General features: G+C 39.6%; 1 protein-coding gene across 3 annotated transcripts in view; it reads left to right on the forward strand.

Moving 5' to 3' along the window:
• Nucleotides 1-15,000, forward strand: part of bnc2 (basonuclin zinc finger protein 2) — a 146,005-nt gene that overhangs the window by 46,821 nt on the left and 84,184 nt on the right. For 2 of the 3 annotated variants that reach the window (XM_016575174.1, XM_016575173.1), the window contains exon 2: nucleotides 13,235-13,462. In XM_016575174.1, coding sequence (XP_016430660.1) covers nucleotides 13,235-13,462 — 228 coding nt within the window. Of the gene's footprint in view, nucleotides 1-11,861; nucleotides 12,426-13,234; nucleotides 13,463-15,000 lie in introns of those variants that run through there. The other variant, XM_016575175.1, reaches the window with a different exon arrangement.

Consider the following 15,000-nt stretch of genomic DNA (forward strand, 5'->3'; position numbering starts at 1 on the left):
ATAATAATAATAATAATAATAATAATAATAATAAAACCTGCCTGATGCACAAACTGAAACTGACCGTGTTACAATTCTGTGTTAGAACCATACTTGGTCTCTAGCAGTTATTTATTTTTTATTTTTTTACATTTACATTATTTATTTTTTGCTAAAGAAAAAAAAATGTAATTCACATGTAGAGAAAATGTGAGCAGGACTGGCTTGAATTCTCTTGAGAAGAAATAAAATGCAAAACGGCATCACACTCTCATTCATGTCATATCTGAATCTCAGTTTAGTAGGTTTTTCTGTTCTCCCGCCATTCACGGTAAGCATAATTTGTAACGTTACATAGAAATGCTTTTCTTTTTGTGGAGAAAAGTTGAATATTTGAGTATAGCTACAACAAGCCGACGGAGTTCCTTGTTGAAGGAAGCAGCTTTAGTGCAGTGGATGCAGGAATATGAGCCGAAAACTTTCATGCATCTTTAATGCACACTTTTTATCTCTTTGTAGGAGAAAAGGGTCAGTCAATAAAATATTCGTAAATATTTGTAATGACAGCCTCTTCTATCTAGTGTACATGTTACCCACATTTACTGTACATTTGAACCAAAGTATTCATGATTATATTTAAAACCATTGTGGTCTTACACATAATACATTAATGCTGCTGCAAACCTTTTCTAATTTATCAAAACAGGTGACGCTGTTGATCAAACCTATAGCTGGAGTGGAATGTGAGCAAATCTAATGCAGCTGCAGACTTTTACAGCATAGTGATGCAGCAAGCTTCAGGACGAAACACGTCTAGTCTAGAATGGAGTAAAACACATCCTATGGGCTGTGGGTGCATGTGTGTGAGCTGTCAGGTCTGCAGTGTACAGCATAGCTCCAATGCAGACTCTCTGCTTTCAATCAGGAAAACTTTCATGACTCCACACTAATAGACATATAGTTAAGCAACAGGCATTGTGTATTTTTTTTAAAGCCCATTAATATTCTGTGTTACAGGCTGTCTATACCATCTGATTGCTTCTTTGAGAGACACAAAATAATTATTTATTGCTTTTTCTGTGTATATTTAATACACGAGAACTTAGAAGTGCTTGTTTTACATTTTGCCTCATTTGAATATTTGTAGAACCGTTAGTATAACCTCCAATCATGTAACTGATATCTTTCCAGTGTTTCAAAGCAGTGAGGTTCAAATATGCAATAATTTACTGATTGATTTTAAATAAATACATTTGTTTAATTTATTTGAGCTCTCTTGAATTTAATTGCAAGCCTTGTTTGTCATAAGCTGCATTTAGTTTTATACATTAAAATCGATACATTTTTGACAAGTTATTCTCTTGTATTTCAAGGATGTGGAATAAATACAACCTTTGTTAATTCTTCAATACAATTACTCTAACATGAGAGTTGACTTGAGGGCTGAAAGAATATAGACTGGGGGGAAATTGTCACTCTATACATTTCTATTATATTCCAAATAAGATAGAGTTATCATAACACTAACTCACATATGCACAATAGAAAAAAAAAATCAGTTTGTTAAATAATAATAATAATCCATCATCATAATAATAATAATCATAATATAAATTACATTTTTCAAATGAATGTCTATTCAGTTAATTATTTATAAAGTCCAAATTAAGTATTTGACTACGTTCACACTGTCAGTTTTTGGGATTGACAACCGCATTTAGTCTGGAAATGTCCCGTTCACACAGCAGTTTACAGTAGCGTCTCGATTACTGTCTGTATGAACGTGCAACGGGAGTCAAGCCGTATTCCTTACCAGTTACCATAGCGACAGTGACCAAAGTAATATCAAAGATGGCGACGTCCATAAAACCGAAAGGCTTATCACTTTCTGACACGAGAAGATGGTTACTGAAACCAGACATGAAAACACGCAGCACACGGTAAACACGCGTTTGTGCAGCAGAGCGGCTCTCTCTCGCACTGTATGACGTGACGGACAACTAGTTGTCCAGTCCTGTTCCGTTCACACAGCGCGGGTTTTCCGAGAATGCGGTTGTGAGTCCTGAACATTTACGGGTGTGAGTTCGGTTACAGAATGCGGTTGTCACGCCGGTAAATAACTGTACTGCGTGTGAACGTAACCGTATTAAGGACTCAAATACAGGACTGACAACCGTATTCTGCTGCTGTGTGAACGTAAGATACGGTTGCCTGGGTGTAAATGAACGAAAAAATGAAATGCATTGTGAAATGGAACTGAACTGAGAATGGACACAGTCATGAAAGATCTTATGATGTTGCCTGGGTGGTACCAGTAAACTAATTCTCTAATAGTTCCCTGCGATACTTATTCAGCAGCGCTGAAACGTATAACTACTGGGCAAAAACACTCTGAAACACTCACGAAAACTACTCTGACTCTAGGTGCTCATCAGTCAGCTGCCAGAAGATAAGACAGCCATCCGCTCCTGGATCCTCATCATTTCCACAGCAACCCACTCCAATGTGCTGCTCGCTCGTCTAAAGATTTCTCTGTCTCTTCTTGACTCTTTTCTTCCCTCCATTCCCTTCTCTTTTACCATGCGGTCCAGACACAATGCTACACTCTTCCTTTGGAGTGTTTGACAGTGCAGTCTGGAGGCTAAAAGGCTCTGGCTGCATTGCCACACATTCTAGTAGGCAGAAAATGTGTTGGCTGAAGCACAAATAACAGCACTTGGGGTTAATGATGACGTGTGCAGTCTTGCTGTCCGAATGAGGTGGAAACCTGCAGAGAGAGACGTTAATAGCTGGAAGAAGGCACTGTCCTCTCTCCTGCTCTTTTTACATGTCCAAACTGAGAGACAGACCAAGAGAGAGGAAACAAAACTCACGAGTGAGAGAGGGAAAGCATGCGGAAAAGGTTTTGAAACTTTTTTTTGAAAAATACATCTCGATACTATCCTCAAAGTTAATGGCAGTCTGGACTAAAAACAGTGGTGGCAACATTTTGGCTCTGGCAACGCACAACAGTAATTATTCATAGTGAGTGTGATGGCTTCCAGGGGTTGAAGATTGATTGTGTTTGATATGCTATTTTGTGTAATCTGTCTCTGGCTGGGACCCATCCAAATTGGCCAGAACTGGAAAAAGGAGAAGTGTCTTCCCAAAGGAGAGAGAGAGAGAGAGAGAAAGAGAGAGAAGAGCGGAAGTGTAGCTGGTATTTCTGCAGTATGTCTATCTTTAATCAATTACAGTCAATGAGTTTTAGAATGGATGGCCTTAGACACAATCATTACACTTTTAATAAATTGAAACATGCAGCGAAGATATGAATAAGACATGTCTTAATAAGACTTGAATAGACATTTGCATTCACACAGTACTTGCGCTGGTGTGGGCAGGAGGTCCTGAACTAGAGAGGCTGTGCTGATCCCGTGGTGTACCACTGTAATACCACAGGTTCCTGATACTGGATCTGAGGTGAAGGCAGCTCTAGAAGTAATGTCTTAATTTAAATTTTAACGTAAGCAAATATATATATATATATATTTTTTTAAAACAATCTAATTCAAATCCATTCATATAACTCTCAATTTAAACAAGAAAAAAAAAAAGATTGTCAAGAGGAATTTTAAATGTCGGCTTCACAGCTTTCTTTATGTTATTAAAAATGTTCCTTTCAGTTCCTCTGGACAAGCAGATAGTGTATAGTGGTGGCCATCTACACAAGAAATACCATTTTTGTCAATACTTTCCAAAGAGGTATCAAATCTGTTGGAAACAGTCGTGACCCTAAGACAGAACCTTGATGTACTCCATGAAGTCTAAAGTATGATTATGATTGTGGGTTGGGCAATTTATGTAATAGATTTTAGAGATAATTGTAGATTTTCCCGTTTGAAATTGGACATAAGGAAAAAATAAAAATCAATATTCAATTTGTCATTTTTGAAAAGAAAAAACCTAGTTTGTCAAAATGAATTTTGAATGTCGACTTAACTCCTACAGAAATTGGTATTTTGTTTATAAATGTCATCATATTTAAATATTGCTAAAACAGTGGGTGCATCCATGGTATTCTCATAATAGCTGTTTGCTTTTGTTAAAGCACATGCTCTACACTTCACTGAAAACACCAACATAACAGAAATGCTTCTAACAGACACCAAATAGATACCATAATAAAACGTTAAATATGAACAAGTCTCCCACTTTTCTAATTTATTGAAAAAACATAAAATAACAGTTTATTTTAACATTTGCTCTCATTGTCCAGTTACATCCAAAACATGATGGGAAGTGGAAATCCAGTTACTGCAATGCTATACTTTAGCATCTCAAACAGATTAAAATTGGTTTGAAGTTGTGATAAAACCAAAGTTAATCCAATGCAGTTCTTGTGTTATTTAAGTGAAGCAAAAAATCTGCATCATTTATTTTATTGAGTTTGTATATATATGAGTGCATATATGCACTTAAAAATTATTTTCCCCCTGCTTGTTACTTTGCTCAATGCACAAGTGTACAAACAAAAGATCCTCATACAGTGAAAACGGGTGTAGAATTTACTTTGACTCAGATATCTAGTAAATTTCCCAAATAATTACAAAGAAACAGCAAGCATCACATTGCGTGAAAAGTGAAATTGTGTGTGTGTGTATTTTACAGTGTACATACTTGCATAAACAAAGAGGCGGATTGAATAAATGCAAAGTGACTAAAACATTATCTAAAGCAAAAAGAAAGATGACCTCGATCAATGGAGGAAAACAGAAAACAAGAAAATAAAGAGCAAGAGGGCACAGGGTTTTCTCAAGAGGCAGAAACACTGGCAGAAAGTGCTGGTAAAATAGCTCATCACCCTTTCTGGGGCGCCCTCTGAATTAACACCAGAACGCCGTGGTGTGACCAGCCCTGGACTGAGCCTAATCAAAATCTCCAGGTTCTGTAAGTGAGAGCGAGTCTGGTCACGGCACGCCTGAGAAAGAGAGCGAGAAAGAGAGGAGTGAAAGACATGGAGTGGACAGGACCCCAGAGATACACTCCTCTCTCGTCTTGTCATGATGCAGCATGGTGGCTCTCTCTCAGTTGTCAGCTCTGTGGCCGGCCCTATTTACACATTTATACACACCTGCTTATTTATTTATTTACTGCCATGACAGAGAGCCACTCAAGCGGCTACTCAACACACATACACACTCATCACAGCGTTTTAAAAGGCCAGAGCAAAGCGAGAAGGTCTTATGGCACTGCGGGATGAAAAAACAGGGTGGCGGGTGCATTCAAGAGGCTAACAGTTTTAATGGGTGGCAGGCAGGAGAAGAGTAAAGAGTGGCTGAATTATTCAGTCGTGTCTCTGGGTGAAAGGGACTGTGGTCTCTGCTGCGGCTCTACAGTCCCGTCTCTGGAAGAAGAGGGAATAAGAACACAAACAGAGGGAGGGAAGGTACAGACAAGCCAAAAAGTGTGTGTGTGTGTGTGCACGCAAAAAAAATCATTTTGAAACAATGTTTTACAAGGTAGTAAACTACAAAAGCCATCAAGAGGTACTTTGGCACATCAGTTATTGTGTATTTTAAAGATTAAGTTCACCTTATTGGAATTATGGAAATACTAAATAATCAAATCTTTCTTTCTGTCTCAGGAAAGCATAGCACCTCTGCCTCATTTTCAGATGTGATTCATTGCAGACTTCCACTCATCAGTACTGTACTGCATGCAGGCCCTTGTTTCCTGATTGTTAACATTCATGTTCTACGACAGCTTGCGCTATCAATAAATGTCCCCTGGCTAATAGGACACACATGTTTTTGCTTCCTCTCGGAGCTCGGGCAGTGGAATCAGATGGCAAACAGCTTTCTGGATCTTCCCTCATGAGGTCATTACATTGCAACATTATCAAAAGCATAGGCAGAATGATGTTGGATGTGCTATAGACAGGATGGCACGATAGCCACAGCATGTCATTTAATTTGAGTTAGGCTTCGATTTAAAAAAAAAAAAAAAATCCTTTCCAATTGTCTGTGCGGACTACACCATTCTCAGTGCAGGATCCCCCTTGTGTGCAGCGTGAAGTGGACTGGTCCATGTGTCAAAGAGGAGTAATTGATGACAGGCGTGTGAGTGAGTAAACCTCATCAGGCGCTCCGGGGACACGCACCACTGATTCTTATATGCAGAATAGGAAAGCTTCACAATTTGTGTCACTATCTCTCTCTGTTTCTGGCTGCCTCCTTTTCAAAGTTTTAAGCACTATGCTGTGAATATACAGTACAGGTAATGAATGGAAATTATGGAGTATTTGTGAGCCGCTGTGGATGTTTATTTACCAATGTATATTAAATAATCATAGTAAATCTCTATATCAAAAAAATTACTATTTCTCAACAAATCATTAATAAGTCATTAATATACTGTACATATAGACATGATACAAGAACGCAGACTGTTTATGACACAGATATTTAAACCTGACAATTCTGTTCATTTCAGCTTCAGGTTTGGTGGGATTATGAGTATGTGGCTCACTGCGGTATGTTCCTCAAGAGGAAACGAGGAGAAGTCCTGGGGGAGAGTAATTAGCAATTAATAAAAAAGCAAAATAGATAATGGATAATAAAGGCTCCAGTAGTGCAAGAGTGCAGGCTCCTAGTTGGATGTCTTATCATGGTATTTTGAGCAAGACAACTTAAAAAAAAAAAAAAAAGATAAGAAAAAAATGAAGGAAGAAATAAATAATTATATTTTTGGTAATGGTACAAGGCCTGTCAATGTACTAGAACTAAGGCTTTGTTTAGGATAATTAAAATAGATTAAAGAGAATTAAATAATTCTCTTTGAAATAAAAAAATATGCTAAAGAAAACAAAAACGTTTCTTGTAATCTTTTACATTTCCCATAGTAGTAGCATGTCTGTGGAAAACAGCAGTGGCCCCAAGACAGAACCTTGAGGAACGCCCTGTCTGACGTCTAATGCATGATTATGGTTGTGGGTGGGGCACTTTATGCAGTTTAAATTCAAATACATGGCATTTAGCACTTTTTTTTACACACATGCTGTTTTGGACATGAGTTTGTGTCTGACACTGTGTTTAATGCTTTGATTTCTCCTTTTTGCACATATCAAAGCTACTAGTTCCCCTGTACTAACATTGTTTTGAGTTAACCTGATTGTATTTAGTTATTTATTTATTAGTTAGTTAGTTAGTATTATTAGTTAGTTACTTAGTTTCTTTTAGATAGGGTTTTGTTGTTGTTGTTGTTGTTTTGAGAACTGATTATTGTTTGTTAATAATCGTTTGTTGCAGCCATAGTAGGCTATCCCGGTTCTCCCATATCTTGGTTCCTGGTCTTGTTATTCTGCCTGTTTTCAGGATTACTCTGTTTGCCTCAGCCCCTTTCTCTGTCGTTGTTTTGGATTGCCTATTTGTGTATGACCTTTGCCTGCTTTAGGATTATGTTTGTGGATTACCCCTTCAATAAACTACTGCATTTGGATCCTCTACCTTTGTGTCACCGTGCAGTTCATGACAGAACTATTTCCAAATTCAGCCTGTATTTTATTAGTTAAAAAAAAACCTGCCTTTGAGGAAAAAAAGTTGGATCACCCAGTTACCCAATAATGAGATATTGGACTTATAAAGCTGCAATTTACTGGCAGTGCAATGAACTAAATAAATAGCTGAGGCAGTTTATCAACACAATCAGCTGATATTGAACAGGTGTGCATGTTGTCAAGAAGACACACGTGGTGTTATGAAGATTACCAACAGAGCAATGCAAAAATCACACACCTCCTTGGTTTGTAACTCGTCAAAAATTGAGGAAAATATATTATAAAGTACAATATGCTTTTTAGTCTCTCTATACATACAAAATCCAAAGGCATGATAAATTAGATAAAACTAAACATGCTACATTAAATTACCAAAAGAATGAAACTCAAAAGGCCACTTATTAATTAAGGCAGTCCTTTTTTATGAAGGCTGGAATTTTTGTATAAAAACAAATGTATTCTGAATGACTTCTGGTCTAAGCTCAGTTCTCTAAGATGTGACATTGGGGATCAGCAGTCATTTCTTGAACATATTCATAAATTCTGCTGTGTAGAAAGCTATGGGCAGGTTTCCAAACTAAATGATGGGCTGTAAGTTGGTTGAGTCTGGAGAGGCTGTGCGAGAGGAGGTCATGGGGCAAGAAACTGAGGAAAAAAAGTGACAAAAAGAGTGGACACAAAAAACCTTTTTCAACACTGATGGAGTTCAAGCGTTGTTTTTCACCTCAGTCCCAGAGGAGATGTGAGACAAAGAGAGCACCAGTAATGCTGCTAATTGTGTGATGGTGGGAATGAATCTGAATCTGCAGTCTCCATCAACCATGAGTAGAAGTGAGGCAGGTTTAAGTTTTTGTCACATGTCCTATGAGTGAACCGAAAGAGAAAAGTTGTGGTGCTAAAATGCATATTTAAGTAGGCCAAGATGAGAATGTCTTGATTCTCGTTCTTTCTCAGTCCTTTGCTCTGGCTGGTCACAATGGAATACTGAATGATTGCACTATCAGTGGCATTTAGATCATGTGTGGCTCTTGAGTTCAGGGGACCACCACTTTCTCTCTCGTTCTCTAGACAAGTGAAAGGTTGTTTATGCATGGTGTCATATGATGTCTTTTTGGCCCTTTGCGTCTTCCAGCAGAACAGAGCAGAACAGAACAGTGACAGTTCTATCCGGCTGCCATCTGATCGACACGTTGTCTTCAAGTCACATGAAGAGCACACTAATATCCCACTCATTCGTTCGCTTGTGTCTACAGTATGTTTGTGTAAGACAGCAAAGTCACTACATAAGCTCTTTTCTCTATTGCAGACATTATTTAACAGGTTTGCCACAGCACCTTAAATGAGTTGTAATTGAGTTAACATTTTAAAATTAAAAATGAGATGAGAAAATGTCATTATGAAAGTTTTTTTTTTTTAAAGGAGACCCCTAATTTTAAGAGAAATGCAAAGACTTTCCAGAGCATAGAGAAAAGCTTATCTCAGCGTTAGGTGAGGAGAGATTAGAATCACTGTGAACAGACTATTGTCATCTTCATCTACCTACCTTTCATTTATGTTTTTATGCTGATGTTTTAATTAAAAAAAAAAAAATTCTTTCCATCTTTACCAAAATAGGTCAAAAACTGAAACACAATACAGAATGAGAGACTATGTTTTGTCAGAAAAAACTAAAATACAAAATTGGAATCTGTACTATACATCAAATAGATGTTTAATAGGGCCATATAAATTTGAATTAAATTATATTTTTTTACATTGCACACCTAAAAACAGAATTTCAGAAAGAAATAAAATCTGTTTCATTAAAATTAAGTCTTACATTTGAAATAATAATAAAAGACAGCAAATAAAATATAGTATAATAAAAATCATTACATTTACGTTTACGTTATTTGACAATGCTTGCATTCCCAGGGTATCAAACCCATGACCTTGATGTTGCCAGCACCATCCTCTACAGGAACAAAAATCATCATGTCACCTCATGAATAATTAATATGCCTTGGCTTTGCCATTCACTTGTCACATAACGATTTTCTTCCCTCTCTCGGTTGTTTACCAGCTTTCCCTCAGCGCAGGCAAAGTTTATTATCAATGCCAAGTCATTTGCAAACAGACATTACATCCGCTTTCCACCACTTCTTAGTTTCTTAAAAGCCATACAGAGGTACCTTGAGAACAAAAAAAAAAGACAGCTTTTAAGACGTCTGCAAAAATGTCACAGACCCCAGCACTAAAACAGACACGGGTCACTAAGAGAAAGTCAATGGCCTGTGTGCTGCCGCAGTGCCACAGCCCCAGGACTCCCAGCATGCTCTCTTCTCTTTTACTCTAATGAGTTGCAACACAGATAATGTGGCTGATGATCTTTCATTGATTTGGCTATCACTTGCTTGTCTGGTAATTGATCCGTAGCTGAGCCTCTAGTTAATTATATCAGCTTCGACATGGCCCTAGTCTGGGGGGAATTTGAAGTCTTGCAGAATAATAGTTTTAATAAAGGAGTCCATTACTGTGGCTCTCTGCTTTCCCTGACTGCTGCTGCCACTGACAGGATCTGAGCTCACGCTCAACACCCGAGAGAGAGAACGAGGACCGGACAAACCGAGAGAAAGGGATGGAGACGGCAAGCAAAAAGAGTCCTCTCAGACCTCTCACAAATAACCACTATTAATGGGGAGGTCAGAAGCTGAGCTGCCAGCTTGACTCGAAACACTCGGTAGCACTTGAAAAATCAAGAGACCGGCACGTTCCAGAGAGACAGGGAACTGAAGAGGAGAAGAGAAATTGACATGGGAGATGAGACTAAATAAAGAACCAATTTCATTGGAATTGGAGTTATTGATGGAAGCATTTAAGATATATATTTTTTTTTAATGTTATTTTTTAAAGTCATGGTTACTACACATGAAACAACATTGCAATTTAGAACTGAACAAGAAATATTCTGTGAGGACAGATGAAATGGAAGGGACAAATGTGTGACAATGGGCTCGAAGCGTCTCTCTCATTAGTGTCCATTTGCTTGTAAAGATGTGCGGTCTTCACGTCTTTGGTTACTGCGGAGGGCACTCGAGAGAGAGAGAGAGAGAGAGAGAGAGGAGGTGAGGGAAAGAAACAAAACAGCATATTAAGTTCTCATCGCGGCTGCCACCGCTTCTCGTGCCTTTTTTCATTCAATCTAAAAAGAAGAAGAAGAAGACACTAGATTTGATCAGACAAAATGCTGTGCAGATTACTCCGGTAAAGGTTAGCCAGAGCTGTCATTAGTGCAGTACAGAGGCTTTTAACAGACAGTAACAGCTGTCTCCTTCAAATTGCCACAAAATTTCAAGTGGCTTTCTACATACGAGAAGCCATTTAATGTAGCGAAAGGGAGAAAAGTTAATTCCCTTTCTTTCTGTCTCATAGAAGGGAGATCACGGTGACATCTTCAGACACACTCGCATTGTAAAAGACTATCATTTTAACAGCTGACGTGAGGGGAAGTGCTGGCGGGAAAAAGTACGAGAGGAAAAATACGCAATGATAACAAAAAATAGCTTCATTACACAACACATTTCTCATGTAAAATGTTTTGGCATGTACAATGAGGCAGAGATGCTGCCACTTACTGTAAGTGCATATGTTAGGGCTTTCTTTCTCTTCCCCACCTTTGTGAGACTGTCTGCTGCGGGGACCAATTTGGCAAAAATGGAGCCTCTTCCTCATTTTTTTCTTAATTAAAATCTGAAAGCATCCACTCGAGGTTTCCCCATGTGTGTGTGTTTGTGAGTGGGAGAGAGTATGTATGATTATGTGCTCTGCCGCACTACTCCACAAGACAGTGTGTGTGTGTGTGTACACAAGGGAAGCTGGGGGGGGGCGTGGACTGATGTGTGTGTGTGTGTGGGAGAGAGTCTGTATGATTATGTGCTCTGCTGCACTACTCCACAAGACGGTGTGTGTGTGTGTGTGTGTGTGTGTGTGTGTGTGTGCGCGCGCATTCGCAGGGGGAGTGGGAGTGGGGGGGCGTGGACTGATTACATAGAACCATTAGCTAGAGCTGTTTAATATAAGGGGAGAAAAAAACAGACAAAGGAATCAGAGTTTGTATTAAAATCAAATGGTTGTGTGTCCACCTTAAAATACCTGGCTTAATGACTCATTCGGCTTTAATTCCACACGCTCTGAAAGTTGACATGAAGACAATGCATAAGCAATGCACTAGAATTATTTCATTTATTTAAGTTAGTTATTTAAAACATTTTCTGCATGTTTACTGCCTGTCAAGAGTAACAATGAAATAAAGAAAAATAAAACAAAGCACAATTGGAACGCTCCGAAACATCTTTTCGTTTAGCATTGAGGTTATTATAGAAGTTGGAGCTTGACCAATTGTATTGACAAATGCATTATTTGCTTGGAATAGTTGTGTGGATGGCCCGGTTCTCTCTCTCTCTCTGTGAGTGCATGTATTAGAGAGTGGCTCAATCCCACTGAGGTCTGGAGTGGAGAAGCATCAGGCATGGAGAGCTGGTAATAAGACAGGGACAACCCTTTCCCCTCCTGCTCTCTCTCTCTCTCTCTCTCTCTCTCTCAGTGGGGAAGCAGATCAGTGGAGGAGAGAGAGAGCTATGTCATTGAGTGCCAGCAAGAAGAGAGGAGCAGTTAACTCAGACGCGCTGCGGCCCGACACACACACACACACACACACGCACGCTCTACCTCACAACAACACACATGTACTCACGGCTACACACACACTGGCGTTAGTCTGAAGACAGAGGACAGGCATCTCTGAGGGCGAGAAGGGGCCTGAAGAAAGAGAAAGAGAGCGAGAGAGAGAGAGGAGGGGCTGCTTTGGAGCTGACACACTCCTACACCTGATCTGCTCACAGCTGGGAGGAAAACCACGCTGGACACGCTGGTGAGAGAGGGCACCTTTTGGGGAGAAAGGAGGGTTCATTTGTCTTCTGCTTTTGGAAAAATAGTTTGAAAGTCGAATTAAACTTTTTGAAAGAACTGTCACAGTGCTAGATAGCCGCTTTTGATTAGAAGATGTGGCGCATGGTCACGCAAGTGTGTTTTTAGTGCGGAATATAGGTGGTGTGTTTGTTTTTTTTATGTGCATGTCGAGGTGTGCAAAGGGTTCAAAGGGTAAGTTGCGGGTGACTAAGTTTGTCTGACGATTGATTTCTGTTTGGAATGTATGTTTGTGTATGTGTCCGTGAGTGTTTGGAGGACAGCTCATACACTGCCTGACTGACATTTGAAAAAAAAAAAAAGAACAAAAAAGTGTGTGTGTTTGGGGGGGTGAGGACAAAAAAGCTACTCCTCTCCTTCACCATCTCCTCCTCCATTTTTCTGCCATCCCCTTTTTTTCTCTCCCTCCTTCACTTCACACCCCCATCCCTCTCTTCCTCCCTCCTTACCTCCGACTCTCGGCTCATCCTGCCCTCTAACACCACATGCCCCAGAGGAAATATGCATTGTGCAGCCCTGCTCCTGAATTAACTCAACACACTCCTCCTGCTACTGGCAGGCAAGACCCTCCACTCCCCCCCCTCTCTCAAGAGAAGATAGGAATGAGACAGAGAGAACGAAAAGAAAGAAAGAAAAAAGAGAGCTAGAATAGGACAGAAGAGAAAAAAGAACAGAGCAGTCACCCTTTGCCTCTCTTTGAACCTCCACCTTCACGTACTTTTCCACCCCCTTCCCCCTGTTCTCTGCCGGCAGTCTGAGGAGACGGAGCTGGATGTGAGCGGCGGTGTGGTGTGGAGAGAAGGAGATCGAGAGAGGGCACGCGAGTCCACAGCCAGAGCCAGCAGCAGCGGTGCAGGGGGAGGAGGAGGAGAAAGCTCCATGCAGTTCAGCAGCAGACCAGCCAGCGCCGAGCCGGGCTTCATGGGGACATGGACACAGCAGAGCACTGACAGCAACCTCCTCTTCAGAATGTCCCAGCAGGTGAGTGCATGCTGTCCCTCTCCCTCACTGTGTGTGTGTGTGCAGCTGTTATCGCTGTTAAAGTGTGTGTTTGTGCTTGTTTTTTAGCGCATGTGTGAATGTGTAAAAGCAATGTTATGTTAATGTTTGCTACTTGTGTAAACTGTGTTTTTTGCAATGGCTTTGTAACCCTTTGTGACAAATTTCAGCCTTCGTTGTAAAGTTTCTGAGTGCTGAAGTAAAATGAGGTTTTATAAATTGCATTAGTGAATATGCATCGGGTCAGTGTGGGAGGTTTTCATTTAGTTTTGGTGACCCTTGGTAGTTCAGGCTGTGGCACACGTCTAATTGACTTCATCTGCTTGTTGCTGGAGTCCTTGCCATCATCAGCCTCTAGAAGCACAGCAGATGCTGTAGCCGTGCAGCTCTATAACAGTGTGTCGTTATTGTAAAGTTCCTGTGCTGAATGCTTTTATCAGGACAGAATGTTTATGGGAGGGGGGTCTGTGGAGGGAGAGATGGTGAGCAGAACATTAATCATCAGGGCTGGTTTCTCTGTGCCATGCACACGCTGATACGAGCGCAGGCCCCTGGACTCCCTTTGGCCAACAGTGGGGGTCCATCCACATATCTTTCAGGATTCCTCACAAACTTTTTTTTCTTCTTCACTTGATCAGCTGTCTTTATTTGCAACACCAAGATGCATATCGGTTTAAACCGAATGCCATAAAACAAATATGAATAGCCATTTAATAATTATTTGACATGAAAATAAAAAGAAGTTACAAAAATAACAACACTTTTTTTTTATTTATTTTTTTTTTGCTTTCGTTATTTAAACTATATTTTGCACTAAATAATCATGTGTTGTTTATTATTGGAAAGTTTTACTCTGCGCGGTTCTGGTCGAATCTGAGTGAGAATGCAGACTGAATGCTCCGGCGCAGGTGGATTCGGTCCTTCAGCAAAACACTCTGAGCTCGAAAGCCTTCTCACATTTATGACAATTATTCTGTGGAGACCCTGCGCCTTCAGTTCAGTCTCCGAGTCTATTTCTCTAAATACATTCTTCTGCATTCCTGCATCACGCGGCTTTTAACATTCGTTAAACGTGTGTTTATCCCGTTTATCCTGGACATAAAATACGAGTGGCACACGTCAAATGCAGTTTATTTGAATTCGACTGTAAATCACTCAATAATCATCGGATATAATAATTTTATTAAGAGAGTTTCGTGTGTATTGAACATTGATGACAGTATAATCAGTGATTTTGTCAGAACAACATTATCTCAGCTCAACAAATGCAGTTGTGCTGCTTAAACAAATATCATAATGTAAACGATGCGCATGCAATCCTTTTTGAGTTATGAATATCAAAGAAGATTTATAGAGTAATGCAAAAAAAATATTATTGTTCATAATCAATAATGAAATATGATGCGGCTCTCACGGATGGCGAGAAAAATAGTTAGGCACTATTTTTTTTTTATGTTCCTTCCTTATTTTAAAATGCAATGCAACGTTTGCAGTTAGTTTCCCCTAAATATGTATTTTTC

This window comes from Sinocyclocheilus rhinocerous, unplaced genomic scaffold (genome assembly GCF_001515625.1).
Source record: "Sinocyclocheilus rhinocerous isolate Xijiao unplaced genomic scaffold, SAMN03320098_v1.1 scaffold323, whole genome shotgun sequence".
In the NCBI taxonomy this organism is placed as follows: Eukaryota; Metazoa; Chordata; class Actinopteri; order Cypriniformes; family Cyprinidae; genus Sinocyclocheilus; species Sinocyclocheilus rhinocerous.